Here is a 16,782-nt window from a genome sequence, read left to right as displayed (position 1 = left end):
AATAAAACTATCACATTAAATAATGTAAACAGCAAGTCTTTAAATGAAATACTATTTTTTATTATTATTATTATTATTAATGAATATTTTAATATTTTAATAACTTTAGGAAATAAAAAGATTGAAATTACATTGATTTTCGAATTTGGATTTAAATATTTCATCTTTCGAAATTTTGTTAATCAATTCGTCTTATGCATACAGTAAAATAGCCTTGAAAGGAATGTTTCTATATTAATAATACGCTTTCAATAAAATACATCGCAGTTCATCATATTTATTAAGTATAAATTTAAGACAAGTGTAATACAATTTTTCACCATCAATGTACTATTTACTCATCACTTTCAAGCGTCCGTTATCTCTTTAAAAAAATAATGCCCCTGTCGATACTGCGAAATACATTTCAATTCACTAAACAATACGTTGAAGAAACTTCAACAAATAATATTGTAATTCATACATTTTTTTATCGATACTAGCACAAAAAGTAGAAAATTTCTTCTATAGTACAAACTACTAATTAAATAAAGATAAAATTCTAAAGGTATTTTGATTTCATCAATTTAAGAAAACATATAAAAATTTATGAAATGTTATATTGACATTGCAATAGATAGATAAATATATAAAGACAGCAATGGTTACGAAGAAATTTATACAAAAATAATTGCTGTCCATTATTGTATAAATTAAAGTTAAAAATGTTAACTTTGGAAGAATAAAGAACTCGCAATATTAATTGTTTTGAATTTAATTAAAAAATCTGTGGTTAATTTAAGCCCAAATTAATTTTAATTAACGTGATATATATATATAAAAAGAATTAATGAAAATTTTCATAATTGCTATTTGAATATTCACATTATTTACTTTTGTTGATTTTTTTTAAAATAAAGCTATGGATTTAACAAATTTTTAAAAATTAAACTATATGCTATAGTTTTATCATTTATCAAAATATAAATATTGGAAAAATATTCAATTTTCGATATATAGTGATTCCAAAATTTATACTATTTATAATTTTCAAAATATTTATTAATAAAAATGTCAAGAGTTATTATTAAAATTCTTTTATTTATTACTATTTACATTAATAATGTCAATTTTACATATTAATTAAAATAATTAGTTTCTATATAATTAAAAATGCAAGTATTATTTTGATCCGTATTTTTATATGATTTTATGGAATTCTATAAAAAGAGAACTTTTATAAAAAAAAGTTAGGATTTAATGCCAAAATTTTGGATGTCATGGGAAGCATCGATCAATGCCAAAAATTCGAAAGTAGCCCAGCGAATGTGTATTGAATTGATTCACTTATATTTATCCTATGTATTCATATTTCATTTAATTTTTATAATCAAATGTTCAGAAAAAGACATTATTAAAAATAAGATTACAATGTTATCAGTTAAAACGTATTAAATGAAAATAAAATTGCAACTACCTGCATTTTCCTGTTTCATATTTTTCAATGATTTTTTACATGTTTGTAAAAGTAGCAAAGAAGTACAAAGGCAGTGTTTGCAGACATAGTATTTCTTCTAAATTGTCTCGAGAATAGAGCTACGAGTAAAACAATTCCATTTCGTATCTTTAATTTCTTTTTGCACGAGAAACTAAGCTAATCTCTGAGTGTACCATTATTACGACCACACCCTGTACAAATATTATATTCCAACAAAGGATATTGTAGAAAAGAAAACCATAAAACTTTTCTCAACGCCTAACAATCATCGAGTGTCAAGTACGAAGAATAAAAGACGCACGACGCATTTGTTATCCCAGTTCGATCGGCGCGCCGATCGAGAATAAAAGGACGTGGGCACTCGCGAAAACACGATGAAAAGGTGGCGAGGGTAAGTGGAATGAGCGGCAGAGCGCGCACGTGAAGAGGAAGGGAATGGAAGAGGACGCGAATGGAAGTCAGTAGGAACGAAAGAGAAAGATGGCAGGGCAGATAGTACGCAGGCAAAGGTAGACGAGATAGAGGCGGAAAGCGATGTTAACATAAGATCGAAAGAGAACCAGAAGAGTCTGCCTCTGGGTATATTCTCCGTCTCCCTAATTGGATTGCATTCCAAGCAGTAGCGAGTAATGGACCAATTACAGTAGCTGATGGCAAGAGCAACCTATATGGCTCCCGAGATATCATTACTTCGCTGGATTAGAGAAACTCATACGGGGGTTTCCGCTCTGATAAATAAAAACTCTGGCCGATCTTTTACCACTCGCGCCTCGCGTTACCGCTCCGTGTACCGGTTTCCTGCGTTTTCCGATCACTACCAGCCTTACACCGACTGGGATAACTGCGGATAAAATAAAGATAAACTCCCTAAAGAGACTCGCTACGCGTCGATTCTCAGGGGGATCAATTTACCTTTTTCTTTTCCCTTGCATGCATTTTAACTTAACTGTATTTTGAGGCGTGTATTTTGAATGTCATATATTTGTAATTTGTGGTGCAACTTAATACATTATTATTGGTAACGTTATGTTTTTATTGTGAATCTAGATAAAAGTATTTACAGATTCTTATGTTATATGAGTGATTTTCTTAGTTTAAGATATGTATTATTATAGGTTATTCGTTAAAAGAGATTTTTTGATCGAATATTGCGATTGTTGTGACACAATTAATTGTGCTTTTGTTTTTCAAATATTTTAGCTAAATTGTACTTTGAGAAGTACATTATAAATATTGAATATACGTCATTTATGACGTAGTTATACATATTATTGTTCGTGACGTTATATTTTTTTTGTGAATCAAGATAAGTGTACTTGATGTTCATATGTACATATATTACATATGTGATTTCTTTAGCTTGAGATATTAACAATTTTTTTTTACAGGTTATTCGTCAAAAGAGATTTTTTTAATTGAATATTGCGATTACAATGCTTTAATTAATTTTATTTTTGTGTTATAATTAACTGTATACTTTTTTATATACATATTACGTTTACGATGTCTTCATGCTGGTTACTGAATATGATTTTTGTATTTTTATCTTTGTAACACAAGTAATTACTAATGAATATAAAATTTGTGCAAAATTATAATACCTGTGGAGAAAGTGAAATATGAGTAAAAGATATATAAATATATATTATTAATTGTAATTAAATTTACAAGAATTTTATGGATACTAATTTTTATTCGTATTTTGATCTGGTTTTACTTTATTTTTAGCATTGCAACGAGATAAAAAGGCAATTACTCCTTTTTATCGAATTAAGTGATTTGAGATTGAATGGGTTAACTACAGATGGAATAAAGTCCCTAAAGAGGTTTGCTCAGCGTCGATTCCCAAGAGGATCGATTTATTTTTTTTTATTTTATAAATTTTAAGCTTACTGTGCTTTAGAACGTCTATGTTTAATATCGACTATTTGTCATTTAACGAGCAATTATTATTTCTAATTATTTGGACTTTTTGGTCTAATTTGCGAATTATATATAAATGTTAAAGTAAATGTTATAATTAATGATAAATTAATGATGCATTGTTTCCTTAGGAAATCGATAGATTATATACTTTAATTATTATTAAAGCCTTCACTGTGTTTTAATTTTTAATATGTATTCCAAAATATATTTATATATTTATATATATTATATATGTCGGTGATAAACATTTGCATAATATTTGTTATTTATAATTCCGAATAAAGTAAACATGACTCCGTTGAAATTGTAAGATCAATATTAATTAAAATAAATTCGTATATAGGTTTTGTATAGGAAATTAATCCGTCAAATAAATTTTATTTTACTTAATCATGATTTCATTAAGAACGACTCTTTCGTGAAAACTTAAACACAGTTTTATTTTCTCTCTCTCTCTCTCTCTCTCTCTCTCTCCCCCTCTCTCTCTCTCCCCCTCTCCCCCTCTTTCCACTTGATTTAGTGCAATATCGTACGATAATATATAAAGATTATATATAAAATGTAAAGTTTGTCGACAGGTTGGACTTCTGAAAAAGAGACTAGTAGTCCTTGCCAACCGGAAGTATTGCCATGACCTGGTCAAAGTTTTCACAAAGTTTTTGACTGCATTCCAATTACCTTGGTTTATTTTTTCTTTTTTTTTTTTTATTATAGGTACGGATATATTTTGATAGTACTTGTGTTATCATTATTATATTATTATTGTTATATTTGCTACATTTACTATATTATTTATACAAATATTACTGTTTTTGTTATTATCTCTATACTTTATATATTTGTATTATTATTATACTGCATTTTGCTATCATTGTTACTATATTTATTTGTTTAATTTTTTTTTTGAACAAGACAGACATTTTTGTGAAAGTTCACAGATGATTCTTGAACAAATGACAAATAAAAAGGTAACAGAATAAGTATAGTAAAATACTCAAGCCTCTCTTCTCAACAGTCATGTCAGTCCAACTGTTAGAATAAAGTGTTTTTCGTGCTATCGATGGAAACTAACCACATTTTTACACTTTTCTAATACCTCATCCACTGATTAATTCTCTATCCTCGATTAATCTCCTTAATATGGTATGTACGAGTTCATATTTCCCGAAAATTACATTAGCATCGAAATTAAACATTTTTCTTTTTTTCTTTTTAGTAAAGTCAGCTTACACGAATTATTTATCTCTTCTTCCACTTGGTACAATTATCTTGCAATGTCACTAGGTCATCAACGTGAATTAACTTGCTGTATTTTACTAAATATTCTGTGTAACTGGGAAAAGGACATTGTCCAGGCAGTATATATATGCAATACAAGAATATTTATCTTTTTCAGTAAGAGTAACTTGTTCGGAACTTACCTTGATGTGAGTCATACGATGATAATAGAGATTGGAGGAGGCCGTAAACTTCTTACCGCAAACAAGACACTGATGAGGTTTTTCACCGCTGTGGATTCGTTTATGCGTATTCAACGAACTCGACGTTGAGAAACCCTTGTTGCACACCATACAAACATGCGGTTTCTCTCCTTCAATTTAACAACAAAATTAAATTACTTGACTGATAATCAATTGCTCAAGTTGGAAGAGATATATGTGAACATTTTTAATTTTGTCTGTTTCAATTATGCGATTTCCTTTTCTCTTTAACTTCATACATTTGCATATATTATTTTGATGGATGTTACGATATTTGTATTTTTATTTATATAAAAATTCTACTGAACAAAAATATTGTAAGCAATATCTTTCTATTCCAATTACCTTGGTTTATTTTTTCTTTTTTTTTTTTTATTATAGGTACGGATATATTTTGATAGTACTTGTGTTATCATTATTATATTATTATTGTTATATTTGCTACATTTACTATATTATTTATACAAATATTACTGTTTTTGTTATTATCTCTATACTTTATATATTTGTATTATTATTATACTGCATTTTGCTATCATTGTTACTATATTTATTTGTTTAATTTTTTTTTTGAACAAGACAGACATTTTTGTGAAAGTTCACAGATGATTCTTGAACAAATGACAAATAAAAAGGTAACAGAATAAGTATAGTAAAATACTCAAGCCTCTCTTCTCAACAGTCATGTCAGTCCAACTGTTAGAATAAAGTGTTTTTCGTGCTATCGATGGAAACTAACCACATTTTTACACTTTTCTAATACCTCATCCACTGATTAATTCTCTATCCTCGATTAATCTCCTTAATATGGTATGTACGAGTTCATATTTCCCGAAAATTACATTAGCATCGAAATTAAACATTTTTCTTTTTTTCTTTTTAGTAAAGTCAGCTTACACGAATTATTTATCTCTTCTTCCACTTGGTACAATTATCTTGCAATGTCACTAGGTCATCAACGTGAATTAACTTGCTGTATTTTACTAAATATTCTGTGTAACTGGGAAAAGGACATTGTCCAGGCAGTATATATATGCAATACAAGAATATTTATCTTTTTCAGTAAGAGTAACTTGTTCGGAACTTACCTTGATGTGAGTCATACGATGATAATAGAGATTGGAGGAGGCCGTAAACTTCTTACCGCAAACAAGACACTGATGAGGTTTTTCACCGCTGTGGATTCGTTTATGCGTATTCAACGAACTCGACGTTGAGAAACCCTTGTTGCACACCATACAAACATGCGGTTTCTCTCCTTCAATTTAACAACAAAATTAAATTACTTGACTGATAATCAATTGCTCAAGTTGGAAGAGATATATGTGAACATTTTTAATTTTGTCTGTTTCAATTATGCGATTTCCTTTTCTCTTTAACTTCATACATTTGCATATATTATTTTGATGGATGTTACGATATTTGTATTTTTATTTATATAAAAATTCTACTGAACAAAAATATTGTAAGCAATATCTTTCTTTTTTTGTAAAAGAGCAATTGTAATTTTATTCATATTTTATTATTATATCACTATCATTGTTCTATGAAATAATAATTATAATTCTATTAATATTTTATTATTCAATTATTTTTATTATTCTATAAGATAATTTTAATTTTGTTGATATTCCACAATATCAATTTTAAATATTAATTTTAGAATGTACTAATAAATAATTCTATACTATTAAATATATTTAATACTATAATATTAAATTATATATTTTCAATAAAAATGTAACAGTTCAAAGGAGACCAAAATATGAACAATTGGAATATTGTATTTACTAGTATTCTCTAGTTAATATGACAATTATATAAAAGTAAAAGAGGGTTGTTAAAATAATGATATGTAACACCTAAATTAGAATATTAATTTAAAGGCCTGTTAATTAATATATGTAGTTTAATTAAATTATATTTAAGTTATTATAAGTAAAAAGCAACCTATTCATAAAAATCAATTTTCACAAATTACAGAGCCAAATTATTTCATAGAAACAAAAATTAAAAATAATATTTATCTTCAAATGAATATTTTCAAGTACCAGTTAAAATTGATCTTGATGTAATCAAAAACTTATTTAAATTGCACCTTACCTCTATAAATTATATATTTATAAATTCGTATAATTATTACTAACTATTTGCAAAATTTATCTTCATTTTAAATTCTTCTATTTACTCTTTCCATGCGAATAATATTAAATAAAATGATAATTATTCGTTCAAAAACCACCTATTATTACATTACATTTCACTCACCTGTATGCGTTCTCATATGTCGCTTCAGAAGGGATGGTCTATCAAAGGACTTCCCACAGACCTCACACGGCAACAGAACCCGCTCCCCTCTTTTAATTGTCGTTAAAATGCTGCAGTCTAAATGATCTCCTGTCAAGGATAATGTCGATGACGAAGACTCTTCAGACGTGGATTCGTATTCGTCTACCTCGTAATATGAATGTGAGATCGTTGATGACGAATGATGCGAGAGCAACGCCATGGATAGATCTAATGGGGATTCTTAAGTACAAAATCTGGTTATTAAATATTATCTTTCTGTTTTTAAAACATATTTCTAAAAGTTTGATTACTGAATATTATCTTCCAGATTTTACTACATACATATTTGCAATAACTTGATTGCTAAATATTATTTTTTAGATTTTATTATGCCAAATATTAAAATTCAAAAATGTACTCAAATTTTCAACAAAATTAATTTATATTGTAAGAAACCCTTATGCAAAAATCAACTTAATATTAACAATACGTTTTTGCAAATATGTCCGAAATTAAAGTCGATCGACAGATATATCTGCAGAAAAGATTATTCAGAATGATACTCTTGACAATATATTTTGAGGTTATTAAAATTCACGAGAAAGTACTTTCCGACAAGTTGACCGCGCAATATTCAAAAACCGAGGCTGTTGGTAAGTAAGGCTGCGATAATTACAGTAGATGTGTTTCCTGATGAACTGGCGTTTTGATGAATTCAAGAAAAAGGAAGATAATAGAAGATATAAAAGACGGAGAGAGAGAGAAAGTATCACATGCGAAGTCAATTCGTCACAAACGTATCCACTATAATCCTAACCTAATGCGTTAAAAGTATTCGGGGAAAGTTCAAAGTTTTAATTCCCTTTATTTTAGGTTCGGAACTTTATAGATGGCGCACTTATTTATGCGTAACAAACAGCGGTAAATATTTACGAGAAAGTACACCTCGCCGATTTCAATGATCTTGAAATATGTTGTTAAGGACATGATTCTGAGCAACTTTTCCTTATACGTGTTACCGTCGCACGGCTTTAGTTTCGGAGATACAGACAAAAATATTTTTGAAGTTTAAGATAGGTTTAAAGTAAACCTACGTTATATTTAGGTAAGATTTAGGTTATGTTAATTTATGGAATAAGTAAAAAGTATCGATATGGCAACGCTACTTAAATACTGTATTCGTAAATACATCTAATGCGACGGAGAGTGGAAACCTTGTTAGTCTAATTATTACTAGATATATATAACGTCGCATTTAAAAATAAATTAAATAGATAAAATCAGAAATAATCAAACCTAATTTCTGAAAGTAATTCCCGGAACAATGAATAACATAACTAATTAGTTTTAATTCCTAGGTTAGGTTTGGTTATCTTTTATTTCGTCGCCAAGTGCGATGTTATACACATATGTATAGTTCCTAACCTCTCTTCTCAAAATTTAATTTTGCGTACATTTCAGTACTGTACATTACACTTACAGTTCTACCTTTGTTTATATATGCAGGAATCGTCTGTTGTACACTGTTATGGACTCATCAATTAGCAACAGTTTTCCACGAATATCTCGGAAACTAATGTCGAGCGATGGTAAATTGCATAAGGAAAAGTTGTTCAGAACGATGTCCTTAACAACATACTTCAAGGTCGAGGAAATCGGTGAGGTGTATTCTATTGTAAACATTTACCCAAACAGCTTTTACCCCTATCTTACACTAACCCTGTCTGGTATCGCGACTGTACTTTATCCGATACACGTAATAATATCCATTTTCTCCGTTTCTTTCAAGGCCAGATCTCCTAGCAAAATATCCCCGGCCGCGACTGCAGTCATCCCCCTCACGGTCCCTCCGCCCCTCCCTGGTTTATCCGGCGGACCTCCTCCCCAGTCGGCGGAGCCCTCCTGTTCGGAATTGAAGGTTCGCCGGCATTGTACTGTCCTTTATGTCCCCGGTAAGCGCGGGGGTCCACGCATTTGAATCATGAGCGAGCGAACGAGCCACCTTGTGATCCAGCCGACAAAAATACCGGCGCATATTTGCATTTCAGATTTGTTAGCCGAGTTTCGTTCCTTCTTTTTCGATTGGGCCGCGATTGCGCCGATTAACGCGATTGCACCCGGTCAAGATTTCAATCGCTGAACTCACGGGGCTGGCCGCTCTCTTTTCTGCGCCGTCGAGTACTTCGAGCAGATACTTTTTTAACGTACAGGGTGATTCACCTGGCACTACTATCTCGATCTGCGCCGCTGTTATTATTCGCGGGGAAAAATGATCAAGCGAAAGTCGAATGTTTTTGAGAGAGGTACGTTCCGACGCTGTTGGTCCTTTGCACTCGACAGGGGCGACTCTTGGTCACTCCTTAAGTGAGCTTTTAAATATTTCATAGTCGATATTAATTTTAGAATAGCGTAATGATGGAATACTGGGAAAAAATGGCCCCGTTAATTTGTATAAAATTTCTTTGTATTATCGTCGAAAATATCGACTTCGTGACAGGAAAATGTGAGATTGATACTTCCCTATATCGAAAAAGTCTTCGAGTTCAAAGGGTTAATAGTGGGATTATCGAATGCAAATGAGTATTTTTGGAATCTTTTGTTTGCTTATGGGATTAGTGTTGTATCGATAAGTGGGTTATTGGTGATGTGAATTTATGTCTGGTAATATTTAGATTTAGAAATTAGGGATATTTTTATCTAGTGAACTAAGGAGTTTGACTTTCCAGAATCCTTGTTTTTGAAGTTATCGAAAATATACTGTTGTTTTTGGTAGTAACTTTAATTTTATCTTTTATGTAGGTGGGAATGTAATAATCTATAGTTAGTTATTATCATATATCAGTTTAGTTATTATGTACGTATATTATGTTTGAATATACATTAGAATTAACTCTAGGATTCATTTTTCTGCAGGTGGATTTTCTTCAAGGGCATTTCAACGTCAATTTTATTTTTTTTAAATTGAATTCAAATATTGTATTGTAAAATTCGATTATTGTAATGCCACTGTATGAACTCCTAGTTCATAGTTATTCATATAAAGGGTGCCCCTTAATTCACGCAAGATTTGAATTTTGCGCCATTTGTGTGGTAAAGTGTAGCCGACGAAAAGAGAAGACAGCGTGACAGCTGACAGTTCAGGGTTATTAAAAATAGAGTGCTACATAAAAGAACAACGCGTTTTCATTGCTGAACGATATTTATAATTTTTAATTAAAAACCTGTGTTTTCTATTAAAATTACTTCTTGCGTGAATTTTGGGACACCCAATATGAAAATATTCGAACGTTTATATCTGCTACGTATGTGAATAATATATAAAAATTAAATCAAAGTGTTTAAAACAATATTGTTCATATAGCAAGGAAAATGTCTCAAAATTATATCAATAAAATTAGAAAATAATTCAACAATATATGAATATATGGACCATGGTGGCGCTAGTGTGTTACCTAATGGACAATTATCTTAGGGTTCCCCTAGACAAGAAAAAATGGACGAATATTAAATTAAAATTTTTATTTTCGAATTTATTTTTCAGTGTAGCACTTTCTTTATTTCAATACGTATTTTTCAATATATTTTACGTCAAGTCAAATTAAAATAAAATATGATGACCTTAAAATGGCCTTGAATACATATTTATCTGAGCAAAAATCAAGATCAATTTCATCAGGGATAGCTGCAATTTTCAGTAATTGCAAAAATGAAACGTTTGAACCCAGTCATTTTGATTGGTTTGGTAATTTCAATGTTAAGCAATTGGTAAGGGAATTGCAGTGCTTCAAATTTTCATCTTTCCTTGATGCAAAAATTTCACAAATATTATTGAAGCATGTGAATATATATATACTTAAATTTTGGCTTCAGAAGATTCTATAGTCTCTTCACGAAAAATTCTCTAAGAATTTATCGTTTTTAAAAAATACGATATTTCTTAAAATATAGAAGTAAAGAAAAGAATTTTTAATCCAGTACTTTGAACTTTTCATACTATATTATATTATATATTATATATAATTTTTAAACAAATTTACGATTCTTTATTTTTCATTTTTAGGTATTTATGGATTCTTTTGGTACACGACAATTCAACCCTACGTTTTACCTTAGAACTCGCTGACAAAGTTCGTATAAAAATCTACAGAACACCCTGTATATGCGTGTGTATGTAACTTGTATGCTTATGAGACTTTATGTCGACTTCTGTATTAATTATTGCAAATAATCTTGAGCGACTTACCATCTAAAATGGAGTCAATCGTGCATCTGTACAGAGCAGACCTCGAACACATGTCGTGTGGTATGAAGACGAAATCTTGTTCTGCCGTAGGAAGAAACCAAGCCACTAATTCCGTATCCGGTTGAACATCTTTTATTACTTCAAAGATTGGATCCCCTGTATCACACGGACGGGCAGGAAAAATTAAATGAACGTTATTAATTTGCATTAATGAAAAATAGGGTACAGAAGCTCCTTTAATTAGTTTTTGCCGAACGATCGGTAGTATTCGACAAACTATAATTACGTACAACGTTTCTCTTTTGCAAATGGAGTCACGGTGTGCAACCACATGAAGAGTTATAACAACTCTTCACTCTCAAGGAATTTTGGCAAACGAGCAGCCTTGAATTTAATCTTTTAATTTCGTTCGTAATTACTGTTGCTTCTTTTAAATAAGTTCGACATTTTTCTTGGTAAATAATTTTATATTTTATACAGAGAGGTAATAGTTGGGGATCAAAGTGCTTTAATGTTCAAAATAAAATAATTAAAAATGAAATATTTTGAGGAACATGGTGAATTTTAATTTAGGTATAACTGCTACCTCCACAAAGATGTTTTTAAGTGTATCTATGTAATATATAACGAAATTTTGAAGTAATTGTATTTAATATAATATGTATACAACAACGATTATATTCCATACGAAAAATTTAATTATTACTTATGTTTTATGGAATTTTTATATCAAAAATTCCATTTAAAAAATTTCAGTGTTTTTAAGTATTTTTCTTTACAGTCTTTACTTGTAGTATTTGTACAATTAGATATGTTATAATACAAGTAGCATAATTTAGTATCTTTATTCATACTGTTTCTGGATAACTTTATTTATGAGATGTTATTTATTTAATATTTCCATTTGTATAATATCAGTATAATACAAATAGTGTTTCTCAGTATTTCTACTTAGATCTTTAAAATCTTTCTTTTATATATTTATTTCTATAATATTGGTATAATACAAATAGCATAAATTCACTGTTTTTACTTACATATATATTTCTTGTTATTTTTATTTATGTAATATTTATGAAATAAGGCATCTTTGCCAAAGACAACTTGTATTATTTCTTTTATATATTTATTTTTATAATATTGGTATAATACAAATAGCATAAATTCACTGTTTTTACTTACATATATATTTCTGGTTATTTTTATTTATGTAATATTTATGAAATAAGGCATCTTTGCCAAAGACTCAAGTTATATTATTTCTCTACTTGTATTATACAATAAACGATATACCAAATGAATTATTCGTATTACATTAAGCACCGAATAAGTCTAACGCTAATCTACAAGTACAAGGGGAGACTTAACCCTTTGCACTCGAGAGATGCCCTTCAATCGCCATTTCATGAAATTTCGAAGCTCGATATTAATTAGTATATCAAATTTAAAATAATGTAACAGTGAGCGAGGTATCGAAATTAAATAATTCTACGTGTCAATTATTATACGATTTCTTATTTACTGCTGAAGAAGTATCATCAGCTTTATAGCATAAAATTTGTCAACTCGTACCCTTCTTTAGCCAAAAAATCGTCGAGCGCAAAGGGTTAATTCAGATAATTAAACGATCAATGGTGTAACTAATTAAACGCCACCTTTGCTCCACGTGTTTCGCAAGACAGCCATGAAAAATTGTTGCAATACAGTGATATTCACGAAACCACGGATGTTTATTGACCGAAATGCAAGAAGCATATTAATTTGCAGAGCAGAGTTGTTAGTAATACCAATAATTTGCATGGAAAATTTGTCAGGACTGACGCGGATGCACCACTATCATTTGCTGGATCACGTTCATTCTCCTGATTTACTCTATCTTTTTTTAACGCATGCATTAACTTACCTTTCACTTTGGTACCAATTAAGTTTACTTGTTCGTCGTAAGACTGAACTATACGGAGGAATCTTATCCAATTGCACTGACGCTTGTTGAGGCTGTAATTTGAAAAGAAGACTTCATCGTAGCAGCCGTATTCGCGTCTGATCTGAAACAGATCGCAGTTATGAAGAACTTGCGTTAAAACATCGCGAAAAGAAAGAAAGAAGAACCATGAGGAATGTTTCGACTGTGATTGCTACCTTTGCATTAAAACATTTCGTACGATATTCTCGATTTTGTAACACTTAAGAAAATCAAGTTAACGTAATGACTGTTTTTATATAGTTTAATGAGGCTGAACGTATTTTGTCCTTTAATTTCCATAGTTGTAATAAAAGTAACGTAACAAAGTGAGTTGTCAAATGGGGAACATTATTAACTGATACGTAGCTTTTACGAATAATTTTATAATTAATTATCAGCTTACAATCTGAAGTTAAGTTTCTTATATTTTATGTATTCGTGAAACTGTGTTTAAATATTTTATGTCGGTGTAGATTTATGTTTCATGTTTAATTTACATTTTAATTTGCGATACTTTTGTTTAGATTGTATTTCAAATTGAATATAAATTAGAACAGTTATGAAGATATTGTGTCTTCATCAAAATTTTCATACTACTTTCCAGAAGGGAGTATCAAGATTTCTATTAATAATTTATGAAGATACTTATCATAATTTTGTCTTATTTTGGAGTTAGTTATGACAAACCAATGAGTTTTACAATTAGTAATTACAGTAATTACAATTAGTATTATTTATCAATATTAATTAATTAAGCGAATAAAAGAACTTTGACGTTTTAACATTATTTATAGCGATTTACAAATGACTATTGGAAATATCAAAATGTACAATTTGGTGTAAATTATTATCCTTATTTTCTGTTAATTAATTTATAAAGATACTTATCATAATTCTGTCTTATTTTGGAGTTAGTTATAACAAACCAATGAGTTTCGGTACTTACAATTAGTATTATTTATCAATATTAATTAATTGAACGAATAAAAGAACTTTAACGCACCTTTTTAACATTATTTATAGCAATTTGTAAATGACTATTGGAAATATCAAAATGTACAATTTGGTATTAATTATTATCCTTATTTTCTGTTAATGTTATATTATTAAATTACTGACATTTAGTTGTTACTATTCTAAAACGATTGCAAAAATTGTATATAAATATCAATTATAATAATAGAATATTTTTATGTTAATTTGACTACAATATTTATATTTTTAATACTAAATGCCACAAAATTATTGCACTGCCTCAATAATAATAGAATATTTTTATATTAATTTCACTACAATATTTATATTTTTAATACTAAATGTCACAAAATTATTGCACTGCCTCTTTATTTAAATCCATAATTAAACATAGATATAGTACAATTGTAAATTATCTATATAGAATTAATTTCTTTATTTGTAACTTGTATTCCTAAAGAATCAGGTGTCTTGAAGCATTTAAATATTTAAAATTACAATTAACATAATCTACTTTGCAGCTTTTCATTTATATTCTTTACTCAAAGTCTGTTTAATGTGCAAAGTATAATATACAATTTGTTTCATTGGATGGAGAAAAGAATTTCAAATTTGAACTTATAATTTGTGACATCGTTTGTATTGCTATTAATTAACTTTAAAATTAACTGAATTGTATTTCTATGACAAAAAGAAAGATATAAATATATATAATCTTAATGAATATTAATAAAATAATTCAACTTTATAAAGTTAAAATTAAAGGCTAAAAATTATTTACTTTTGTAACAAGCTTTTCTCTATTCTATAATATATTATTATTAAATTTTAAAGCGTGAACGTGTTTTAATGGCTAATTAATTTTGTCATTAACTATTGACTTATCAAAAGAAGTTTAGTTATCGTTTTTAATTCAGTTTAATAATCTTATATAATTATGACTAAAAGAACAAGGTCTATTTTTATTTATCCTTAAACTTAGTTATGCTCTTTTTAAATCTTAAATCAAAACTTTCGATTAAGTAGTAATTAAATAATTATTACGGGATGTAATAAATTTATATTAACTTTGAACATTATGTAATTATTTACGTTTTTATAGTTCGCAATATATCTGATCTCCGCCCATGAGATGCACTTATGTTTCATGATCTGCTCATTGTTAAACCCCACGGTGCAAGTCTTTAGTTCCACCTCGATTTCGCACGGCAAAGACGTCGATCTTTCAGTACAATAAAATGTAGAAGGAAACGATCGTTTAGAGTTATTATTCACATACCTCTACCTATTACATCCTATTATCTTACATGCATTTTCTTCTACACCATCGACGAACCAAGAATAAAGAGACGTAATGGAAATTTTGTTGCGCAGGTTTTTGTAATCGTTCTAAGTCCTAGCATAAGTCGATACCTATAGCATGGAAATCGTCAAATGTCTAAGCCTAAGCTGTATTCTTTCAACATCACTGACCAAGACAATTTACAATGCCAAAGAAACATCGAAACTTGGAAAAGATACTCACAAAAATCCTCATTAAACCTTTGCAGCCTGAATCACATTCGATCGATCCATCTAAGTTTCCTTCAGAAGCTGTTCATAATTTCTCTATATTCTCATATTTCTATAAGTAACTGGTCTAAAATGAGACCGAATACGTTCCCAAGAGACTAATCTTCGATGCAAAATAGTATACTCTGTGTCCAAAGACTGAAAGAAATGGAACAAGATAGAGTATCGAGTTCACCAGGACATAAGACTGCAAAGGATCAATGAACAAAATCAATGAGAAGAATGTGAATCATGAAAGATCGAATGAACGTTACGACTGGACCGTTACTTACATCATTGTCATCGAGAAGGGAGTAAAGGTCGATCTTGTCGAATCGAATGGAACCCTGAAAGGGGTAGATCAACGTCCCTGCCGGAATAAGCACGTTGGACCATACGGATATCCTGACGTCCGTAACTAAACTGCCTGAATCATTCTTGAAGAGGCCCTTGTAGTTGGATCGATCGTTCGCTAGTGCCAAGGAAAATTCTTTGGGTATCAGAACGCAGGTTTCCATAACAGAGGCCCCGCAAAGGGATGCTTTGGGAAAGTCACAGCTACCGTTGTCTCCACTGTAAACACTTTTCTGAACGGGCCACACAACTACAACGAAGATCCTCGATTTTCCTTTCGATCGAACGTTTATATATCATCAACGAACTGATGGAAACGTCGATGATTTACAACACACCCTGCTAGGAAACTTTGTCTTCGATTAGAGCAGTGATACCGGAACGACTAAAGGGTGGCGGAAGACAGGTTCCCGGATGGATTTATAAATGAACGAGAATAATTTTATACAGCGTGAGTTATCTCCGTTGGGTGTCACCACGAGACCGAAAACGCACTTGACTTCTTTGAGTTTGGTACAAGTAC

The 16,782-nt window shown here is 29.8% G+C and overlaps 1 protein-coding gene across 1 annotated transcript in view; it reads right to left on the bottom strand.

Annotated features, from left to right (window-relative positions):
• LOC108547455 (zinc finger protein 2 homolog) overlaps window positions 1-16,423 on the bottom strand; it is a 17,574-nt gene extending 1,151 nt beyond the window's left edge. The window contains 5 exon segments of the mRNA XM_017899985.1: window positions 5,973-6,142; window positions 7,153-7,413; window positions 11,417-11,572; window positions 13,320-13,461; window positions 16,199-16,423. Coding sequence (XP_017755474.1) covers window positions 5,973-6,142; window positions 7,153-7,413; window positions 11,417-11,572; window positions 13,320-13,461; window positions 16,199-16,423 — 954 coding nt within the window.
• Window positions 16,424-16,782: the final 359 nt, after the last annotated feature.

The sequence above is a fragment of the Eufriesea mexicana genome, unplaced genomic scaffold (assembly GCF_001483705.2).
Source record: "Eufriesea mexicana isolate 0111107269 unplaced genomic scaffold, ASM148370v2 scaffold1030, whole genome shotgun sequence".
Classification (NCBI taxonomy): Eukaryota; Metazoa; Arthropoda; class Insecta; order Hymenoptera; family Apidae; genus Eufriesea; species Eufriesea mexicana.
The sequence above is the reverse complement of the archived record's forward strand: the minus strand, read 5'-3'. Positions and strand labels throughout refer to the sequence as shown.